The sequence below is a fragment of the Centropristis striata genome, chromosome 15 (assembly GCF_030273125.1).
Source record: "Centropristis striata isolate RG_2023a ecotype Rhode Island chromosome 15, C.striata_1.0, whole genome shotgun sequence".
Classification (NCBI taxonomy): domain Eukaryota; kingdom Metazoa; phylum Chordata; class Actinopteri; order Perciformes; family Serranidae; genus Centropristis; species Centropristis striata.
Window position 1 is genome coordinate 6,483,289 of NC_081531.1, and position 20,639 is coordinate 6,503,927.

The following is a 20,639-nucleotide window of genomic DNA, read 5'->3' on the forward strand; positions in this document are numbered from 1 at the left end:
CTCTCTTGTCCTTATAAGGGAAGTTGAGTCACTGACTCAAGGAGTCAGTGTTTGCTCAACACACCCTGTCCTCAGCCTATAAAACAGCTGGATGCAGAACAGAGATTCAGAAGTTGTAATCAACACAACATGAAGACTTTCAATCTGTGCGTTCTACTAAGCCTGGCAGCTGCAGTTTGCTGCATGCCAGTATCTCAGGTTACCGAACAAGATGAGGGTTTTGCAGAGGTATGTATTTTTATTTTTTCTTCTTCATGCATTCTCACTATTATGCAGTAGTGTGCACGAGGAAACTTCAATGTTACAGCTTTTATTACTGACTCTCTGCATGTTAACTTCTTCTTGAATAGTGTGTACTACACACGATGTGCAGCTGATGTATATTTTAATCCTCTGAAATCTGAAAAAAAAAAAAAATCTGTTAAAATATCTTTACCATGCCATGTTGGTATCAGTTTTTTCAGCGTTACCTGATCATTCTTATTCTTATTCTTTGACTTACTTGATAAAAATGTTGAACCCAAAAGAAACAAAGGAAAACATAAAATCTGTTCTTTTAATCTGAGTTTTTATTACTATTTTATTGTTTTACTGTTTTTTAGTATTTTATTGTTTTTATTTATAACTATTTGTGTATGATTTTATTCTATTTTAATAACTGTACAGCACTTTGGGACAACAGCAACTCAACCTCAGCAACTGAGGTTGTTTTTAAATGTGCTCTATAAATAAACTTGATCTTGAAAATCATATTTCAATACACAGAATTTTAAATGTTGCAAATATGAATACAGGTTGCATATATAACATATAACAGGTAAAATGAGGATAATCTCTAGTTCTATATTTTTATACTAAATATATTTGACATTATCTCCGGTTTTACTTGGCCGAATATAATCCAAAACAAATCTGGCATGTAGTTTCCAGCCAGAACTTTAGAGGGAAGCTGATGGAGAGACTCGACGTTGCTTCATTTTTATGTCTTCACGTCATTAAGAAGTCATGTGCCGGTGCTTTCATGGACTCTAGAGAGTTAATATCAAACTCCTGTTTTCTCTTGCAGAACTACCTGAAGAAATTCTTCAACCTGACAGAAGAGACAGGTCCAAGTGTCAGACGAGGGATCAGTCCGATGACCAAGAAGCTGAGAGAGATGCAGAGATTCTTTGGTCTTCAGGTCAGCGGGACGCTGGATGCTGACACCTTGGCCACGATGAAGAAGCCTCGCTGTGGTGTTCCAGACAACAACGTTGCCGATTTTTCCACTTTTGGAAGTAACCTCAAGTGGGAGACAAACAGCCTTACCTACAGGTGACTGATCTGAAGAAAGACACTGTGTGAGAGAAACTTACTGTATGTATTGCATTTGGTTGATTATTAAAGTTTACTTTTCTGTCCAACAGGATCGAGAACTACTCACCTGACATGTCTGTGTCAGAGATAGATGACTCCATTGAGAAAGCTCTGCAGGTTTGGGCCAAAGTCACTCCTCTGAGATTCACGAGAATCTACAGTGGCACCGCTGACATCATGATCTCCTTCGGCAGAAGATGTGAGTACACAATAACTATTCAAAACTTGATTAATTTGATTATTTTAATGGCGAAATTCCACATTCATAAGGCCAAAAATTTTCCAAAGGTCGACCCTTCTTTCCTGCTTTTGAAATTAAATTCAATAACTACCTTGATTGTATTAAAACAATTGATAATAACAAATGTATACATACTCTTAACATCATTCAAGAAATATTTGGAGAAATGTAATATGTCATGCATTTTTCTTTTCTTTTTTCCCCCTCCTTCACTTTTGAGTTGAGTTGAGTAAATTAAACAGAATAATAAAAATAATTAAATTAACTTTATTTGTAGAGCACTTTAAAAACAACCACAGCCGCAATAAAGTGCTGTACATAAACAAGCAAACAAGAAACAATAAAATAAATAAAACAGGAATACACACTAAAATAAATAGTTGCATTGCTTTTTTAAAAACAATTTAAAAAATCTTTACACCTGTACTGACTTATACACTTCATTCACTTTGTCTCATATTTATTTATTTTCAAATTTTGTGATGCCAGACTTTGTTTGTTCTATCCAACATGGATGTTCTGACTGTATTTGAATTTCTCAAAAAAGTTAAAAAAAAAAAAAAAAAAAAAAAAAAGAGTACACAATAACTACTCATGTGTCTTTCCCAGCGATGTACTCTTTTTGTGTTCAGGTTATTGGTTGTGAAGTCTCATAAAACAAAGATGAAAACCTGCTTCTAGTTCATTAAATTATGGATTATAGCTGTATTTAGTTTGCAAACCTTGACATGAGTATGTTGTTTCCATTTCCAGCTCATGGTGATTATTACCCCTTTGATGGTCCTGATGGGACTCTTGCCCATGCCTTCGCCCCGAGCCCTGGCATCGGAGGAGATGCTCACTTTGATGACGATGAGACCTTCACTTTCCGCTCCAACGCAGGTGAGTTTGTTCTCTTTTAACCCTTTGATGCACAATATATTGACATTGACATTTCCCATGTTATTTAATGCTGCTGTGTGTTTCTGTGTTTCTATCTTTTGATATCAACTTATTTTATGATTGAATATTCCAAGTATTATTTAAATATCTTGTTTTTGATAACAACAGATCATTATTTCCATTTTGCTTCTCATACTTTATGAAGAAAAAAGTTTTTGTAATATTACATAGCTAACTACTTGGCTAGGTAGCTTGCCAAGCTAACTACTTAGCCAATAAGTTAGCTAAGTAGGTAGCTTAGCAAGCTACTTAGCTAAATTCTTAGCCAAGAAGATAGCTAAGTAGTTAGCTGAGCAACCTACTTGGCTAAATTCTTTGCCAAGAAGTTAGCTAAGTAGTTAGCTTAGCAAGCTACTTAGCTAAAAAATGGATATGGGTCATTTTTGACCCATGTTGTGCATTAGAAGGGTAGTGACACAAACAGGGGTTTTATTAAAAAATGAATAAAGGAAAACTTAAAAATTAGGGTGTATAATGATCAAAAACAAACTAATTGAGGAAAACCTGGAATACTGAATGATGAAAATAATTTATTGCAAAGATATAGAATATAAAAACTCTGTCGGGTCACTTTAGATCCATGTTGTGCATCAAAGGGCTAATAGCTATCAACTATGTCAGTTTAGGTTTTAACATAATAGATTAACTGTAACTAACCTGTTATTGTGTGTTTCTGCTGTAGGCTATGTCCTCTTCTTGGTGGCTGCCCATGAGTTTGGCCACTCCCTGGGTTTGTCTCACTCCAACGATCCTGGTGCTCTCATGTACCCTGTGTACTCCTACAGAAACCCTGACACCTTCGTTCTGCCCCGTGACGATGTCGAAGGCATCCAGTCTCTCTATGGTGAGTGTTAACTGGCTGGATTAGGGATGGGCAACTGGAGGCCCGGGGGCAACTGGAGGCCCGGGGGCCACATACGGCCTGCACCCTCACTTGAAGTGGCCCTCAGTACAACTACATGCATTTGAGCATGAAATCTTAAAAGTGCAGTGTAAAAATAAACAAAATTACTTCTTGCAATTAATGTTGGTCTGCTGTTATTGCACTGAAAAAAATAGAAATCACATTAAGTGGTTATTTTTTATTTGCTTCAAACCTTTTGTATTCCTATTTATACTGTTATACATGCGTTTCAGCAGGAAATATGTTAAGTTACTGCACTGTAAACATATTAAAAATTGCAGTTTCATCATATCTGGTTAAGTGCACGGTCCTATATGTGGCCCTGTGGTAGTGTTGATGAAAAATTGTGGCCCCCTGCAGCATTTAAGTTGCCCATCCCTAGGTTGGATCATTGATGCACACATAGCACTTGGATCAAAATCTCTGGCAATGTCATTGTTCTATTGAGATTCTGATTTTGTTTAACCTCCAGGTGCAAACACTGATGAGGAGGAGAACTCTGGAGAGGACCCTACGCCCCCCACCACCCCTGACGCCTGTGATTCAAACATGGTCTTGGATGCTGTCGCCACCCTGCGAGGAGAGATGCTCTTCTTCAAAGACAGGTATTTTAGACATACATTACAATGTTTAAATCTGAAAGTTAAAGTCTATTAAGAGTACAAGTTGACTTATGAATAAATGTATATGTTCTCAGCTTCTTCTGGCGGAGCTACCCTCAGAGCAATACACCTCAGCAAACTCTCATCACAAACTTCTGGCCCAATGCCCCCACCAACATCGACGCTGCTTATGAAAGCCAACACTCGGACAGAGTCTTGCTCTTTAAAGGTACGTACTTACTAGATACTTCACTGTATCTATGTGGAGCCCCTAATCTGGCACAATCAAAACTAAGTTATTTATCTGTATATGCATACAGATGTGAAAAAAACCTACCTACCCCCATCAAAAAAGCACAAATCAGTTCTTTGTTTCACGTTTCAATTCCATTGTCCAATGTGTGGCTCAATAATGAAGACATAAGATTCAGTGTCTGAAAAAAAAAAATGTAATATTACAAAAGTATGTTTAATATGGAAATGTTGGCCTCTGAAAAGTATGTCCATCTATATGACTCAATACTTGGTTGGGGCTGTTTGACTTGAACTACTTGAAATGGACTTTTCCATCATATTCTAATGTATCGAGATGAACCTGTATACTAATTTCTTCAAATCTCTCTACAGGTCGGAGAGTGTGGGCTTTCAGCGGCTATGATCTTGTGCCCGGGTATCCTAAACCAATTTCCAGTTTCGGTCTGCCCGAAAGTGTGAAGAAAGTCGATGCAGCCCTTTATGATGTGGAAAGTCGCAAGACTCTGTTCTTTGTTGGCACCAATTACTACAGGTGTGTTTAAATGGTTTGATGGATGGATGGATGGATGGATGGATGGATGGATGAATGGTTGGTTGGTTGGTTGGTTGGTTGGTTGGTTGGATGGATGGATGGATGGATGGATGATTGGATGGATGGATGGATGGATGGATGATTGGATGGATGGATGGATGGATGGATGTTTGGTTGGTTGGATGGATGGATGGACTATACACCAGTAAAAACATACAGCAACAAACAATCGTGCAAATGGGCATGAAACATTTACAACGTTTACAAGATGGTGAATCACTCTAATTCCTGTCTGTGTTTCCACAGTTATGATGAGGCCAAAAAGACCATGGACCAGGGATTCCCCAAGCGACTGGACGAGATCTTCTCCGGCCTGAGCAGCAAGGTGACTGCAGCTTTCCAGTACAAAGGTGAGTAACATTCAACATTCTCCAAGTCAATGTCACTGAACTGAGAAAAAAGTTTGCACAGAAGCTAATGCTGAGTCTCTGTTCTGCAGGTTTTACTTACATCTACAGTGGATCCAGCATGTTGGAGTACAGCATGTCGACTGGGACGTTTTTCCGTGTGCTGGGGAACAGCTACTTCCTGCGTTGCACTCGCTATTAAACCAGTTGTCTCAATTGTTCATTTAATGACACTGAATTACAATGAAGGAACAGAGTTAAATTGCCCATTTTATTTGATATCTTATAATATATAATTGTATTGTTACACACTCATGGCTGGAGGCTATACTGGATATATGCCTTTCCTGAGAAAAGCACCTTAAAGTTTTTAGCACTTTTTAATGTCAGGTATTTTTACTTATTTAAGTTAATTTAACAAAGCTTAACTTTGATTGTATCTTAGTTAAGTTATATCATATTCATAATCAAATTATTGCTGTTGTTGCTGTTTTAATATTGTGTTTAATGTAGTTTAACTGTGGAAGTTTGGAGCATGTTACATAAATGAATTTGAATATTGTTACAATTGCACATGTCTACATAGATCTGTATACAACTGTGACACAGCATATGAATGTATGAATGCAAATATTAAAAAAAAACAAATGGGCACTGTGAAAAGATGTCAGTTAAATGAATTATTAATAATAAATAAAACTTGTTGAAATACATTTTTGAGTATGTTTGTTGTTAATCTGCATGCACAGATCAAAAGCGAATGTCCTGATTGTTGACATTTTGAGACAGAAAGTTACTACTGGTTCCTCAAATATATTGGCTGTTTTCATTTTAGTGCAGTGTATTAGTATTTTTACATCATACATACATACATCAACATTAATTATAACTTTATGCAGCAAGAACTAGACACAAGTGTACTGAGAGATACTGTAATTAGAACTAAACACAAAGAAACACTGAGGCTGATGGGAACATTGTTATTTTTGTAGGTAATAAAAACAAGCATTAAACAAATTTAAATGTGGTCATGTGATGGTGCAAAGATGCTAGAGAGTTATACAGATTATACTGAGGGGAACATGAATGTTTGTACCAAATTCCATGCTAAGCAATACAATAGTTGTTGAGATATTTTACTCTGAAACACAAGTGTCCTCATGGTGGCGTAAGAGGGTAAGTCAGAGCAGAGATGGCCAACATGAGGCCCAGGGGCTGCATAAGGCCCGCACCCTCACTTGAAGTGGCCCTCAGTACAACTACATGCATTTGAGCATGAAATCTTAAAAGTGCAGTGTAAAAATGCACAAAATAACTTCTTGCAATTAATGTTGGTCTGCTGTTCTTGCACTAAAAAAATAAATCACAGTAAGTGGTTATTTTTTATTTGCTTCAAAACTTTTGTATTCCTATTTATACTGTTATACATGCATTTGAGCATGAAATATGTTAAGTTACTGCACAGTAAACAAATAGACACAAAAAAACAAATGACAAAATGAGTCAAAATAAACAAAAAAAACACAGAAAATGAACAAAAAACACACAAAATGACAAAAAAAGACACAAAATGACAAAAATATGACCCAAAAAGACAAAAACACGCCAAAAAATCCCCCCAATGTTACCTTTTGTATTCCTATTTATACTGTTATACATGCATTTGAGCATGAAACATGTTAAGTTACTGCACTGTAAACATATTTAAAATTGCAGTTTCTTCATATCTGGTTAAGTGCACGGTCCTATATGTGGCCCTGTGGTAGTGTCCATGAAAAATTGTGGCCCCCTCCAGCATTTAAGTTGCCCATGCCTGAGTCAGAGGATCACCAAGTCCTTAAATTCCACTGAACCATGACAGTCTCTATATATCTGTCCGTCCTATAGTAAAGATCACACATGGGCAACCTACGGCCCCGGGGCCAGAACCTGCCCTGGGAGCATCTCAAAAGGGCAAGAAAGCACAAATCAGTTCTGTGTTTCACGTCGATTCCATTGTCCAATGTGTGGCTCATTGCAAAGTTTGTCTAATTCAGTTACGGCCTATGGAAAAAATGTAGCCCCCACTGGTTTACAGGTGCCTCAATACATCAGAATATCATAGAAAAGTTTATTTATGTCAGTAATTCAATTCAAAAAGAGGAAATAACACATTATATAGATCCATTACACACAGAATGAAACATTTAATGTCTTTATTTATTTAATTTATTCTAATTATAATGATTATGGCTTAATCAAATTCAGTGTTATCAAAAAAATTGAATATTACAAAAGACCAATTTAATATATACATATATATATATATATATATATGGCCCATTTCAGAATTGCGGGTACATTTGAAGTTTAGAAAAATTAAGAATTTTATTTCATTTTTTTCCATAAAACCTTTTTAATTCCCATAGAGAATACTTTAAATTTAACACTTCCAGCATTTGCCAAGCTTAAACATGTAAGATTTAAAATATTTAATGTGAAAATCATCGTAATGACAGTAAAATCAGTCAACTCTGTTGCAGACAAATTAGGGTAAATATGTATAGTACTCAAATGTAATACAGTTTAAAACCATTTCTTTCCTAAGAGAACTTTTGTCTTTACATCAGCTAATTCAACTTTAAATTTTCTAAGATAAAGATTCTTTTTTCAGGAGTAAAATCATTGACACATTTAATTGGAAAGTTGCCAAGACAGTTTGGATTTTCTCTAAATATTGCTCCAAAAATTAATGAAACGCTTTGAAATTTCATGTATAGTGAGAATGTTAATTATGACACAGCTTCTGGTTAGTTTGTCAACAATAAAACATATTTAATTCACATTTTTTTAAATAAAACTGTGAGAAACAGAGTTGACGCCTATGTAAATGGAGTTGACATGAATAACAGAGTTGACAAACTATGTGTAAAAGGCCAAAAACAGTAACTCTGTTATCATTGAAATTTTGAAACATGTAACAGAGTTGACGATAACAGAGTTGACATTTTCCACCATTTTGTGCTTTAACTCCACATGCTAGCTTAAAACCAGATACCACATGTCATGAATAAAACCATCATTTAATGAATTTTCATCATATAATTGTTTTTGAAAAAATTACTTACAGATTCACTAGAATATCCTAGTAACAGATTTGACATTTAATTAATCTACTGTTGGTGTATTCTCAACATTTTGTACAAATTAATGAGAGAGAAAGTTTAACATTCATTAATTCCCTCCAAATCTTCTCTGCAAGAGGAAGTGACATCACTGGGAGCAGGTCACATGTTTTTATTTGAATGCTGTAGGGTTTTTTATGTGGTTTTATAACGGCGATAACAGAGTTGACCGGATCATAGGGACAGATAAAAAATATATATTTTTAATGTTGAAATCCCATGTATTACAGAAAATAAATACTCTGTGCAACTGTAAGTATAAGTATTTATAGAATTAGCACAAAAAAACTGCTAATTTTAATGAATTATTTTATGTTAATTCAATATGAACATGTGAATCACAAGCTGAAGACAGCCAATAATTGGTGGGTAGGAATCATTTAATGAATATTTTACATATAAATTGTGCCTAAAATACACACCAATCATTATTATTGGGGAACATTCAATATAATTAGCAATATTATTTAAAACAGATCCAGTAAATACTTTTTTAGGGGGAAATAATCAAAGGTTTTCCTGGGAGACGCGAAATGTACCCGCAATTCTGAAATGACCCATATACACATACAATGTTGCCCATTAAGTTGGAATAATGTTGTTTTCAGACACAATCCTCTGTTAATTGTGGTTTCATTTTCATTGTGATATGTTTGGAAGATACTGATTGACAAAGGTTTGAGAAGATAAATACATTTTTTCTGTCAAGAATAAATCACATTGTCACAATCATTTCATGGAAAGAGGTAAAAAAATATATAATTTATTCCATCTTTATGAGCAACCATACATACACATCTGTTTGGTGCCAGTTATAAGACATGAAACCTAACCTTATGTGTGTTTCCATGCTATACTTTTTATAAATTTACACGATTTGTGATGCAAAACAATAACATTCAGCAACAATATCAGTGTGTACAGTTACAATTACAACATGTTCTTCTCTTCAAAATGTATACAACCAAATATGGAAATTTCCCTCAGACATATTTAAGGCAGCCAAGTCATGCAAATCATGTGTGTATGTGTGCTATTCACCTCTGGCATTAACCACATTATGTCCTAAATATGTTGCTCACTGATGAATAATAGAGGAGGGTGGTAAAAAGTGTTAACATCAGCATGTAATACAGTGTTGTGCAATGTTGTTATCGGAACTTTAATAATGATCCTTAAAATAGATGTTGTCCAGGAAACAGAGATGACGCTAAATAAACTTTGTCGGGTTATTCTGTTTTTATTTTAGTCATTCTATTAGTGAATTGCTATATATCTTATTATATATATGTACATCTAAAATGACTGTATTTCCATTGCAACACTTTTATCCTCCCTGTCTGCGTTTACCTGAAACACGGTTGCACAAAGAAGACAGTACTGTTCCTCCCTTTGTCCAGAGTTAGGAAACAGCAACCACGGTGTAGTTTTCCACTAACAATAATGTACACATGTAACATACATAGATACATAAAGACATACTAAAACTGAGTTTACAGATATAAAATAAAGAAAATAATCAATGACATGAGTAAACTTCTCCAAACTGAAAAACTAAAAGGTCCTTATATGGCCATGAATGACCATATTCTGATGGGACACTAATCACAGAGTCAAACTGATGAGAGGCTGCATGGGCCATAATTCATTCTTCCCTCTCACATTCACAATTTTACCTCTCACATTCACAATTTTACCTCCCATATACATCATTTTACCTCTCACATTTCCAAAAAATTTGTGCATGTGAGGTAAAATCGTGTATGTGAGAGGTAAAATTGTGAATGTGAGAGGTAAAATTGTGTATGTGAGAGGTAAAATTGTGAATGTGAGAGGTAAAATTGTTAATGTGAGAGGTAAAATTGTGAATGTGAGAGGTAAAATTGTGTATGTGAGGGAAAATTGTTGATGTGAGAGGTAAAATTGTGTATGTGAGAGGTAAAATTGTGAATGTGAGAGGGAAAATTGTGAATGTGAGAGGTAAAATTGTGAATGTGAGAGGTAAAATTGTTAATGTGAGAGGGAAAATTGTGAATGTGAGAGGTAAAATTGTGTATGTGAGGGAAAATTGTTGATGTGAGAGGTAAAATTGTGTATGTGAGAGGTAAAATTGTGAATGTGAGAGGGAAAATTGTGTATGTGAGAGGTAAAATTGTGAATGTGAGGTAAAATTGTGAATGTGAGAGGTAAAATTGTGTATGTGAGGGGAAAAATTGTTAATGTGAGAGGTTAAATTGTGAATGTGAGAGGTAAAATTGTGTATGTGAGAGGGAAAATTGTGAATGTGAGAGGTAAAATTGTGAATGTGAGAGGTAAAATTGTGTACGTGAGAGGTAAAATTGTGAATGTGAGAGGGAAAATTGTGAATGTGAGAGGGAAAATTGTGTACGTGAGAGGTAAAATTGTGAATGTGAGAGGGAAAATTGTGAATGTGAGAGGGAAAATTGTGTATGTGAGAGGGAAAATTGTGTATGTGAGGGGAAAAATTGTTAATGTGAGAGGTTAAATTGTGAATGTGAGAGTTAAAATTGTGAATGTGAGAGGTAAAATTGTTAATGTGAGAAGTAAAATTGTGAATGTCAGAGATAAAATTGAGAATGTGAGAGGTAAAATTGTTAATGTGAGAGGTAAAATTGTGAATGTGAGAGGTAAAATTGTGTATGTGAGAGGGAAAATTGTTAATGTGAGAGGGAAAATTGTGAATGTGAGAAGTAAAATTGTGTATGTGAGGGAAAATTGTTGATGTGAGAGGTAAAATTGTGTATGTGAGAGGTAAAATTGTGAATGTGAGAGGGAAAATTGTGAATGTGAGAGGGAAAATTGTGAATGTGAGGCGTAAAATTGAGAATGTGAGAGGGAAAGTTGTGTATGTGAGAGGTAAAATTGTGAATGTGAGGTAAAATTGTGAATGTGAGAGGTAAAATTGTGTATGTGAGGGGAAAAATTGTGAATGTGAGAGGTAAAATTGTGTATGTGAGAGGGAAAATTGTGAATGTGAGAGGTAAAATTGTTAATGTGAGAGTTAAAATTGTGAATGTGAGAGGTAAAATTGTTAATGTGAGAGGTAAAATTGTGATCATGAGAGGTAAAATTGTTAATGTGAGAAGTAAAATTGTGAATGTGAGAGGTAAAATTGTTAATGTGAGAGGTAAAATTGTGAATGTGAGAGCTAAAATTGTTGATGTGTGAGGTAAAATTGTGTATGTGAGAGGTAAAATTGTGAATGTGAGAGGTAAAATTGTTAATGTGTGAGGTAAAATTGTGTATGTGAGAGGTAAAATTGTGAATGTGAGAGGTAAAATTGTGTATGTGAGAGGTAAAATTGTATCAAATTGAGGATCAATAAAGGAGTGGTTGAAGAAGTTGGTCAGCCACGCCCAGCCTGCACAGACTAGGAAGACAGACAAAAACAAACACAGAACATGGCTGGGAAACACCAGGAAAACACAGGGTAATAGACAAAGGTTGCACATCCTAACACTTATTGGGTAAGTAGGGTAATTTTCCTAATGGATATTAAAAAGAATAAGAAACTTTAAAGCACTTTGGCACTGGCGGCCTTTACCCGACCCAACCCTGCGGCCACTTCCTGTAAATACTCTATGATGCTGACTCACAATTATAAATGGCATTATTACAACTGTTTAACTATTATAAAGTGGTTGGTGAGTAAACTTTTACAGCTCGATGAGTGATCTGGGGCATCTACAGGTACTCCATGATCTGACAGGAGGACATGATGCAGCTTGTCTTTTCACAAAGTACGTCACTTCTTGTCAGTAGCAACAGCAGCCTGAGGGTTAGAGAAGACACTTTGGGATTGAAGAGCTTTGAATTCATGACAGACCACCTGAAGAATCAGGGTAGAAAATAACTTTATCAGAATACAAGTTTGAGCGAATTAAAAAATCTATAAACATGTTCAAAATAAAATGACAAATATTGAATCAAATTATCCTGGTCCACCCATTAAACTGCTCAGAGACAATCCTGTATAATATGAAGCAAGACACCGATAAAGAAATGCACTGACACCTCTTTATGCACACAAAATGTGTCACTTTAACCCTCTTGAGTCTCCAAAAGCACCAAAGCAAGACTTCTTGCTGACTAAAAAAAGACACAAAATGAGAAGACAGAATGACCTCAAAAACACACAAAATAACTAAAAAAGACACAACAACAGACACAAAATGACCAAAAAAGACACAAAAAATGCAAAAAAGACACAACAACAGACACAAATGACCAAAAAAGACACAAAATGGCTTACAAAGACACGAAAAGACATGTGAAGGATTCAAAAATAGAATAAAATCTGTAGTTTCTGTATGGGCATGTCATGTGTCCTGTATTACGTATATGACCATGACTATGATCTTTATTAGGGGATTTTTCCTTCTCGGCTGAGCAATCAAAGCAATCTTCTCCTGTCATCCTTAAATGGAATACTTCTTGAGTCACTCACTAAAGAGGGTTGTGTCTTTTTAAAAATAATTTTCTGTTTTTTTTTTTATAATTGTGTCTTTTTTAATAATCTTGTGTCTCTTTTTTGGTAATTCTGTGTCTTTTTGGTGATTTTGTGTCTTTTTAAAATAATTTAGTGTCTTTTTTAGTAATTTTGTGTCTTTTTTGGTCATTCTGGGTCTTTTTGGGGTAATTTTGTGTCTTTTTTTGGTAATTGTGTGTCTTTTTTTGGTAATTTTGTGTATTTTTTTGTCATTTTCTGTCTTTTTTAGTAATTTTGTGTCTTTTTTGTAATTTTGTGTCCTTTTTAGTAATTTTGTGTCTTTTTTTGTAATTTTGTGGGTTTTTTTATTTTGTGTCTTTTTTGTAAATTCTGTGTCTTTTTTTAGTAATTTTGTGTGTCTTTTTTAGTAATTTTGTGTCTTTTTTTTGTAATTTTGTGTCTTTTTTTGGTCATTTTGTGTTTTTTTTGTGTGAGACCCCTGCTGTACCTAAAATATTAATATTTATTTTTAAAATCTGTAGTTTCTATATGGACCTGTCATGTCCTGTATTACGTATATGACCATGATTATTGTCTTTATTAGGGGATTTTTCCTTGTCTCGGCTGAACAATCAAAGCAATCTTCTCCTTGTCATCCATAAATGGAAGACTTCTTGAGTCACTCACTAAGAGGGCAGTTGCTCAACACGCCCACTCCCCAACACTTCCACTCCTCAGCCTATATAACAGCTGACTGCAGCACAGAAACACAAACAAGTCGGCTTCAAAGAGGAAGCATGAGGTCTTACAGTGTGTGCATTATACTGAGCCTGGCGGTCACAGTCCACTGTGTGCCTGCCCCACAGGTCACTGTGCAGGATGAGAGTTTTGCTGAGGTATGTATGAATATGTTTTCACTGTATGTGTTCAACATGTGCATTTTGTTGCACAAATTCTGAAGATAATGACTGACTTAGGGGTATTAACCCTCTGCTGTCAGCTTTACTCTAAAGTTTTGGCTTTTCCAAAAGTTTCCATGTCCAATTTAAGGCATCAACCATTTTTTTAGCAAAAGTTATTTTTTTAAAACACCTCGAAGTGTATTAACATGATTTTACTTTTTTTGCAGAGATTTTTCTAATTTAGCTTTGTGCATTTAGCATTTGTAATGCAATCTTTGTGTTTTTATCTGTGTTTTTTGTGATTTCTTTGTGTTTTTCGTGTTTTTTATGTGTTTTTTGTATTTTTATTTTGTTTTTGGTGTGTTTTGAGTGTGTTTGTATGTGTTTTTTTCTAATTTTGTGTGTGTTTCTGGTTTATTTTTCATGTTTTATGTGTGTTTTTTGTAATTTTTTTGGTGTTTTTGTGTGCTTTTTTGTGTTCAAAATGTTGATCAAGTAAGTAAAAATGAAAAAAATAATCAGGTCATATAGGTGAAGTTGTCTTGAAAACAATGATACCAACGTGTCATGGTAAAGATTTCTAAGTGGTTTATATAGGCAGAATGAAAAAGTGTCCAAAACCAACAAAAATAGCCTCAAAATCCAAAGGTTATTAATGTGAATGCTTAGACTTCTAAGGATTAAATTCCCATCTGGTTTTACAGAACTACCTGAAGAACTTCTTCAACCTGACGGAGGAGACAGGTCCAAGTATCAGACGGGGGATCAGCCCAGTGACCAAGAAGCTGAGTGAGATGCAGAGATTCTTTGGTCTCCAGATCACCGGGACGCTGGATGCTGACACTGTGGCGCTGATGAAGAAGGCTCGCTGTGGCGTTCCAGACAACGACGTTGCACGTTTCTCCACATTTGGACGTGACTTAAAGTGGCAGAAGAACAGCCTTACCTACAGGTGACTGATCTTTGAAATGCTTCACAGCGTTCTTTTATCTACAGATCAATGTCTCTCTGGAATGATCTGCCTCAGTATCTCTGCTGTATCTACAGTAAATCAGTTTTTTAAAGGAAAACTTAAAGTCTATCTTAGACAGTAATTCATCTGTTGGGCGTGTTGTGGGAATGATCTGTTTTGAATAACTCAGCTGAATTTAGTTTTTGGGTAGGTTTAGTCATTTTATTATGTCAACTATTGTGTGGGTTTGTCTGTTTTATATTGTATGTACTTGTTTTGTTTTTATTTGATATGTTTGTTTTTGTATAGTTCTTAACCCTTAATAGGGAACTCATTGAAATACTTGCAAAATCCAAATTTCAACCCTAGAGATTATTGGAGGATATTACATACTGTCAGAATGTGTGAAAAAAACATACGAAAATAATATTTAGAGAAAAAAGCTTACGAGATTAAAGTGGCAAATCTACGAGAAAAAATGTGTAGATTTATGAGATCTAAAGTGGTGGATCTGGGAGAAAAAAGTTCCCACTTTTTTCTCGTAAATCTGCGACTTTTTACGCGCAGATTTGCCACTTTAATCTAGTAAATTTGCAACTTTTTTCTCAAAATATTACCTGAAGTTACCAAATATAGTTATTTGCCTGATAAAGGGTTAATTGTGATTGTATTGTATGTTGTATGTGTTACGGACCCCAGGAAGATTAGCTGATTGCTATGGCATCAGCTAATGGGGATCCTTAATAAAATGAAGATAAAATGAAAATGATCTGAAGAAAAAAGTACGTGAAAGAGTCATTTTAGTGAATCTAACCAACAATATTCATGACTATTTTTCTGTCCTACAGGATAGTGAACTACACACCTGACATGTCCAGGTCAGAGATAGATGACTCCATGGAGAAAGCTCTGCAGGTTTGGGCCAAAGTCACTCCTCTGAGATTCACAAGAGTCCACAGTGGCACCGCTGACATCATGATCTCCTTTGGCAGCAGATGTGAGTACACAATAACTTTTAGTGTCAAATATATTTTGTATAAAATGATAGAACTGGATGTAACCCTCTTATATGTAAGATTTGCAACCTTTGTTCACATTTGCAACATTTAGATTTTTTTATTGAGCATGATAGTGTTTTGAAAGTAAAAAAAAAGATTCAAAATCACATTTTATGTTGGACTAAAGGACTAAAAAAGACACAAAATTACTAAAAATTACTAAAAAAAGACACAAAATGACCAAAAAGACACAAAATCAGAAGACAGAATGACCAAAAACAACAACACAAAACGACCAAAAAAGACACAAAATGACCAAAAAAGGACACAAAATAACTTACAAAGACACAAAAAGACATTTTCTTGTGTCATTGTGTATTTTGTATCATTAAATTATTTTAGTGCTGCATCATATATTAAACACTCAAACTTACAGATGATAAGTTAAATAATGTACCAAATAAACCAAGTGGAGTAAAAAGTACAATTGTTCCCAACAAAAACATTGTGGACTAGAAATGTTAAGTATCATAAAATTCAAAATTTTAAAATCTGGCTGTAAAAAAAACTTTCCACATTTGTAATTCAGACTTGTGAGGTATATGTTTTCTGTTATGTTTGTTTTTTGTTTTGTTTTTGTGGCTAGAGGGCTTGTACATATTTTAGTGACATATCCCTTAATTACTGTCAATGATTGCAGTGCAGTTACATAATGTAGCTCAGTCAACATAACAAAGAGACAACAATCATTCCTCTGGTGGCATGACAGCACTTGCAGCTATCTTGGAGCCATCTGTACCTGTGTTTACTTTGTGTTGAAAGTATGTGTCTTATCTCAGCTCAGGTTTGTGGTTGTGATATCCTTAAAATAACCTCAGCTACTCTTAAGAAATGTTGTTTTGGTGAGAAGTACAATTATCAATTGTGCAATTGGACACCCAGTTCTTATTACAACATACAAACGAACATCAAACAAAACAGACAGGATGGAGGTCATAAAAAATACAATAATAATAGAAAACTAGAAAATTTCCTTTTGGGGAATTGTGAAAGGGCCACGGGGGCTACTGCCGGTGTGTGTACACTATGATGAGATTCTTCAGAGATTTCAAACCAATAATATTAGTAATGTTATGATACTATATGATATACAAGGAGCACACAAGCATTCCTTTTCAAGTATTTATTTATACAGCAACCTATGCCCTTTAACCTCAAAATCAAAGGCAATCAGAGCAGAGCAATCAACAGAATTAACTGCCACCAACTGCCAATGTTCCGGAACAGTGACAGCAGCCAGAGGTGGACAGACTGGAATTTCTGGCCTCGAACAGAAAGCATTTTTGGCAAAACCATAATAGCTATCATTGATCCGACTTCACTTTGAGCGTCCTGAGTTCTTCCTGAACGTCTACATATGTTTTTTGTGAAGAAAAATGAAGAAATAGCTTTGTAAGAGCGATCTGAAAAACTGTTAAATATGCTTTTCTACAGAAATCTTCCTGCATTTTTAATATTCGTATTCCGTAGAGAAAAGTAGTAGCCCACCGACAACGCCCAACGTTTTGATGTATAATTTGTCCTGCAACTCTTCAAGTTGTAGGACTAGTAGCGGGACGAAATTGTGTCCGGAAGAAGAAGAAGAAGAAATCCACAGTATAACAATAGTGCTCGGGGCTTCGCCTACTGGTCCCTACAGCTATGTTGGAATAGTCCGTGCACATGTTATTAGTTACCAGTTTTTAATATTCTAAAACTGTAAAGGGGTACCATAGTTCTGTCTCCAATGAGACATAGTCTTGGTGACTTGGGAAGTTCAAAATTTAATGATTTGCTCATATAATTTATAACTTTTTCCCACAATGGGAGGATCCTAGAACATTCCCATAATGCATAGATACCAGCTCTTATTTTTATCATTTTCAGTGCAGGTGAAAAAAACATATGAAAGTGCATTTTCTTGCACTTGTTTTCTTGCAAAACCTGACATGAGTATGTTGTTTCCAGCTCATGGTGATTATTACCCCTTTGATGGCCCTGGTGGGACTCTTGCCCATGCCTTCGCCCCGAGCCCTGGCATCGGAGGAGATGCTCACTTTGATGACGATGAGACCTTCACTTTCCGCTCCAACAGAGGCGAGTTTGTTATTTATGCCTTGCATATTGTCTCTTTTAATCAAGAATTCCTCTATCAGTGTATGTTTTGACATGATGTAATACCAGAGAGGAGCTGTAACTAACCTGTTATTGTGTGTTTCTGCTGCAGGCTATGTCCTCTTCATGGTGGCTGCCCATGAGTTTGGCCACTCCCTGGGTTTGTCTCACTCCGATGATCCCGGTGCTCTGATGTACCCTGTCTACAACTACAGAAACCCTGACACCTTCGTTCTGCCCCGGGACGACGTCAGAGGCATCCAGTCTCTCTATGGTGAGTGCTAACTGCACTGAAAAAAATTAGAGAGACATTTACTTAAAAAAAGCTAGAAAGTGTTTGTAATCTTTACTCAGACTGTTTCTAGGTTATGTTTATTTAATAGAACCAACATACAAAGTGATTATGTACATTCACTGAGTGAAGATTTAGAAAATAAAACATATATTTCTCGCTAGAAATGTAATCAAAATCCATTTTTATGCAGAAACTAAGTCAAAATATTGATTTTTTTTCCACTAAAAATGAGAGAACTGTCCGCCATGTTTTTTGTTCTGACCGCCGGGACCTTGAAAGTCACTGGACTTGGAACAAACCAATAGGAAAAAATATCCATGGAATAGCCACGGGATATGACTGTCATTAACTTGCATTGTAGTGAAATCCGTGTCAGTTTCACGGAAATTTGAGTGAATCCGTGGCTATTCCACGGATTTTGAGTTAAGCAAATCTGTGGCTATTTCACGGATTCCTGTGAGACCATGTTCGAAAATACACAAGTAAATTACAGATTCACTGATGTCCCTCAATTACATTTTACTTGGAAATATCAACTAATTAAGCCAATGAACTGGTTTAGTGAATATTACTTGGAACAAATTTTTTTCATGCCTGTTTGCACACATAGCACTTGACCAAAATCTCTGACAATGTCTTGCACAATCTTCAGTAATGCAACTGTTTGTTGCAATGTGATGCAGCGCTTTCTAAATCCCGGTTGACTCATTCTGTGTATCCTCCAGGTGCAAACTCTCAAAAGGACCCCTCTGTGGCTGAACCTGAGCCCCCCACCACCCCTGACGCCTGTGATTCTACCATGGTGCTGGATGCTGTCACCACCCTGAGAGGAGAGATGTACTTCTTCAAAGACAGGTACACTGGGAAAAAAATATTTTTTTGGCCCTGTAATTATTTGTTCAATCATCTTTATAAATTACCAACAGAGTGAGGACATTTTTGGATTTTTCTAAAGATTTCAGACTTTGTTTTAAGGGTTAAAGGTTACATGATAATGATAATTAACTGAAACTATATTGTGTGGTTACAAAACTAACTAAAATTATAGTGAAAATGTCCTTCATTTTCATCTTTGTCAACTTTTTTCATACATAATGAAGAAGGATAAGACAAAGGAAATAAAGGCAAAATTTACTGTGACCTCTTTTAATCTCCCACCCAACAAATACCCCATTACAAAAAACTAAAACTAATAAAAACTAAACTAAAACTAAAGCATTTAAAAAAATAAAAATAAAGTAAAACTAGCAAACTCACTCTAAAAACTAATTAAAAGTAACTGAATTTGAAAACAAAAATTGACAACAAAATTAAAACTAAAACTAATGAAAAATTCTAAACTATTAAAACCTTGCAAGGGAATTCACTGTTCTAATGAGGGTCCTCACAAAGATAGAAGTACAAGAATGTGTGTGTGTGTGTGTGTGTGTGTGTGTGTGTGTGTGTGTGTGTATACGATAAATAAATATTACTTAGAAACAGCCTGAGTAAAGATTACAAACACTTTCTGTGTGAAAAAACTTGCCTAGCTTTTTTTAAGTAAATGTCACTCCAGTTTTTTTCAGTGTAGCAAAACAGACAAATACCAAGTCTGTCAGGATTATTAGGATTATTTCTGACGTGCAAAATGTTCTTTTGTCCTCAGCTTCTTCTGGCGGAGCTACCCTCAGAGCAATACACCTCAGCAAAGTCTCATCACAAGCTTCTGGCCCAATGCCCCCACCAACATCGACGCTGCTTATGAAAGCCGGGGCTCCGATAGAATCTTTCTCTTTAAAGGTATGCATCCTCCTTATCTACACTGTGAAAAAATTCTGTTGCTTTTACGGGAAAAAATGGCAGCTGTGGTTACCAGAATAATTCTGCAAAAAATACAGTACAAATGTAAACAACTTTACAGAACAACTTGTACATTTTACTGGTATTCAAGGTACAATAAATAATAACTGAATGTTAATTTACTGGTATTCAATGCGCAATAAGCTAAATCTGCATGTAAATTTTGCATAAATAATTAGTATAAAAGCAGCATCATCCTGTTAAATTAGCAGTAAAGGACAGTATAATCTACAACTTTAAAATGTTTTTTTTTTTTTTTTAATTATTAGTTTTAGGATGTAAAATTTACAAGTTGTTCTGTAAAGATGTTGACATTTGTACTGTATTTTTCAGCTGCCAGTTTTTTTCTGTAAAACAACGGGACGTTTTTACAGTGCACTCAAGGGTCCAAACTCAAAGCATTTCAAAGTTTACCCTGATTTTTTATAAAAAATCTCTTTGTGCCTGCAGGTCGTAGAGTGTGGGCCTTCACTGGCTATAATCTCGTACGTGGCTATCCTAAAAAACTCAGCAGCTTTGGTCTGCCGAGAGGCGTGAGGAAAATCGACGCAGCCCTTCATGACGTGGAATCTGGCAAGACGCTGTTCTTTGTTGGCAATTATTACTACAGGTGAGTTTAGAGAATATTTTAATTTCAGTGTGAGTT

General features: G+C 35.4%; 1 protein-coding gene across 1 annotated transcript in view; it reads left to right on the plus strand.

Moving 5' to 3' along the window:
* Positions 1-129: 129 nt before the first annotated feature.
* LOC131986968 (uncharacterized) overlaps positions 130-20,639 on the plus strand; it is a 32,711-nt gene continuing 12,201 nt past the window's right edge. Inside the window, 18 exon segments of the mRNA XM_059352108.1 lie at positions 130-228; positions 1,067-1,314; positions 1,407-1,555; positions 2,351-2,479; positions 3,222-3,383; positions 3,916-4,048; positions 4,141-4,274; positions 4,673-4,832; positions 5,139-5,242; positions 5,332-5,427; positions 13,592-13,749; positions 14,460-14,707; positions 15,556-15,704; positions 17,713-17,841; positions 17,972-18,133; positions 18,880-19,009; positions 19,800-19,933; positions 20,444-20,603. Of these exon segments, the coding sequence (XP_059208091.1) occupies positions 130-228; positions 1,067-1,314; positions 1,407-1,555; positions 2,351-2,479; positions 3,222-3,383; positions 3,916-4,048; positions 4,141-4,274; positions 4,673-4,832; positions 5,139-5,242; positions 5,332-5,427; positions 13,592-13,749; positions 14,460-14,707; positions 15,556-15,704; positions 17,713-17,841; positions 17,972-18,133; positions 18,880-19,009; positions 19,800-19,933; positions 20,444-20,603 (2,684 nt within the window).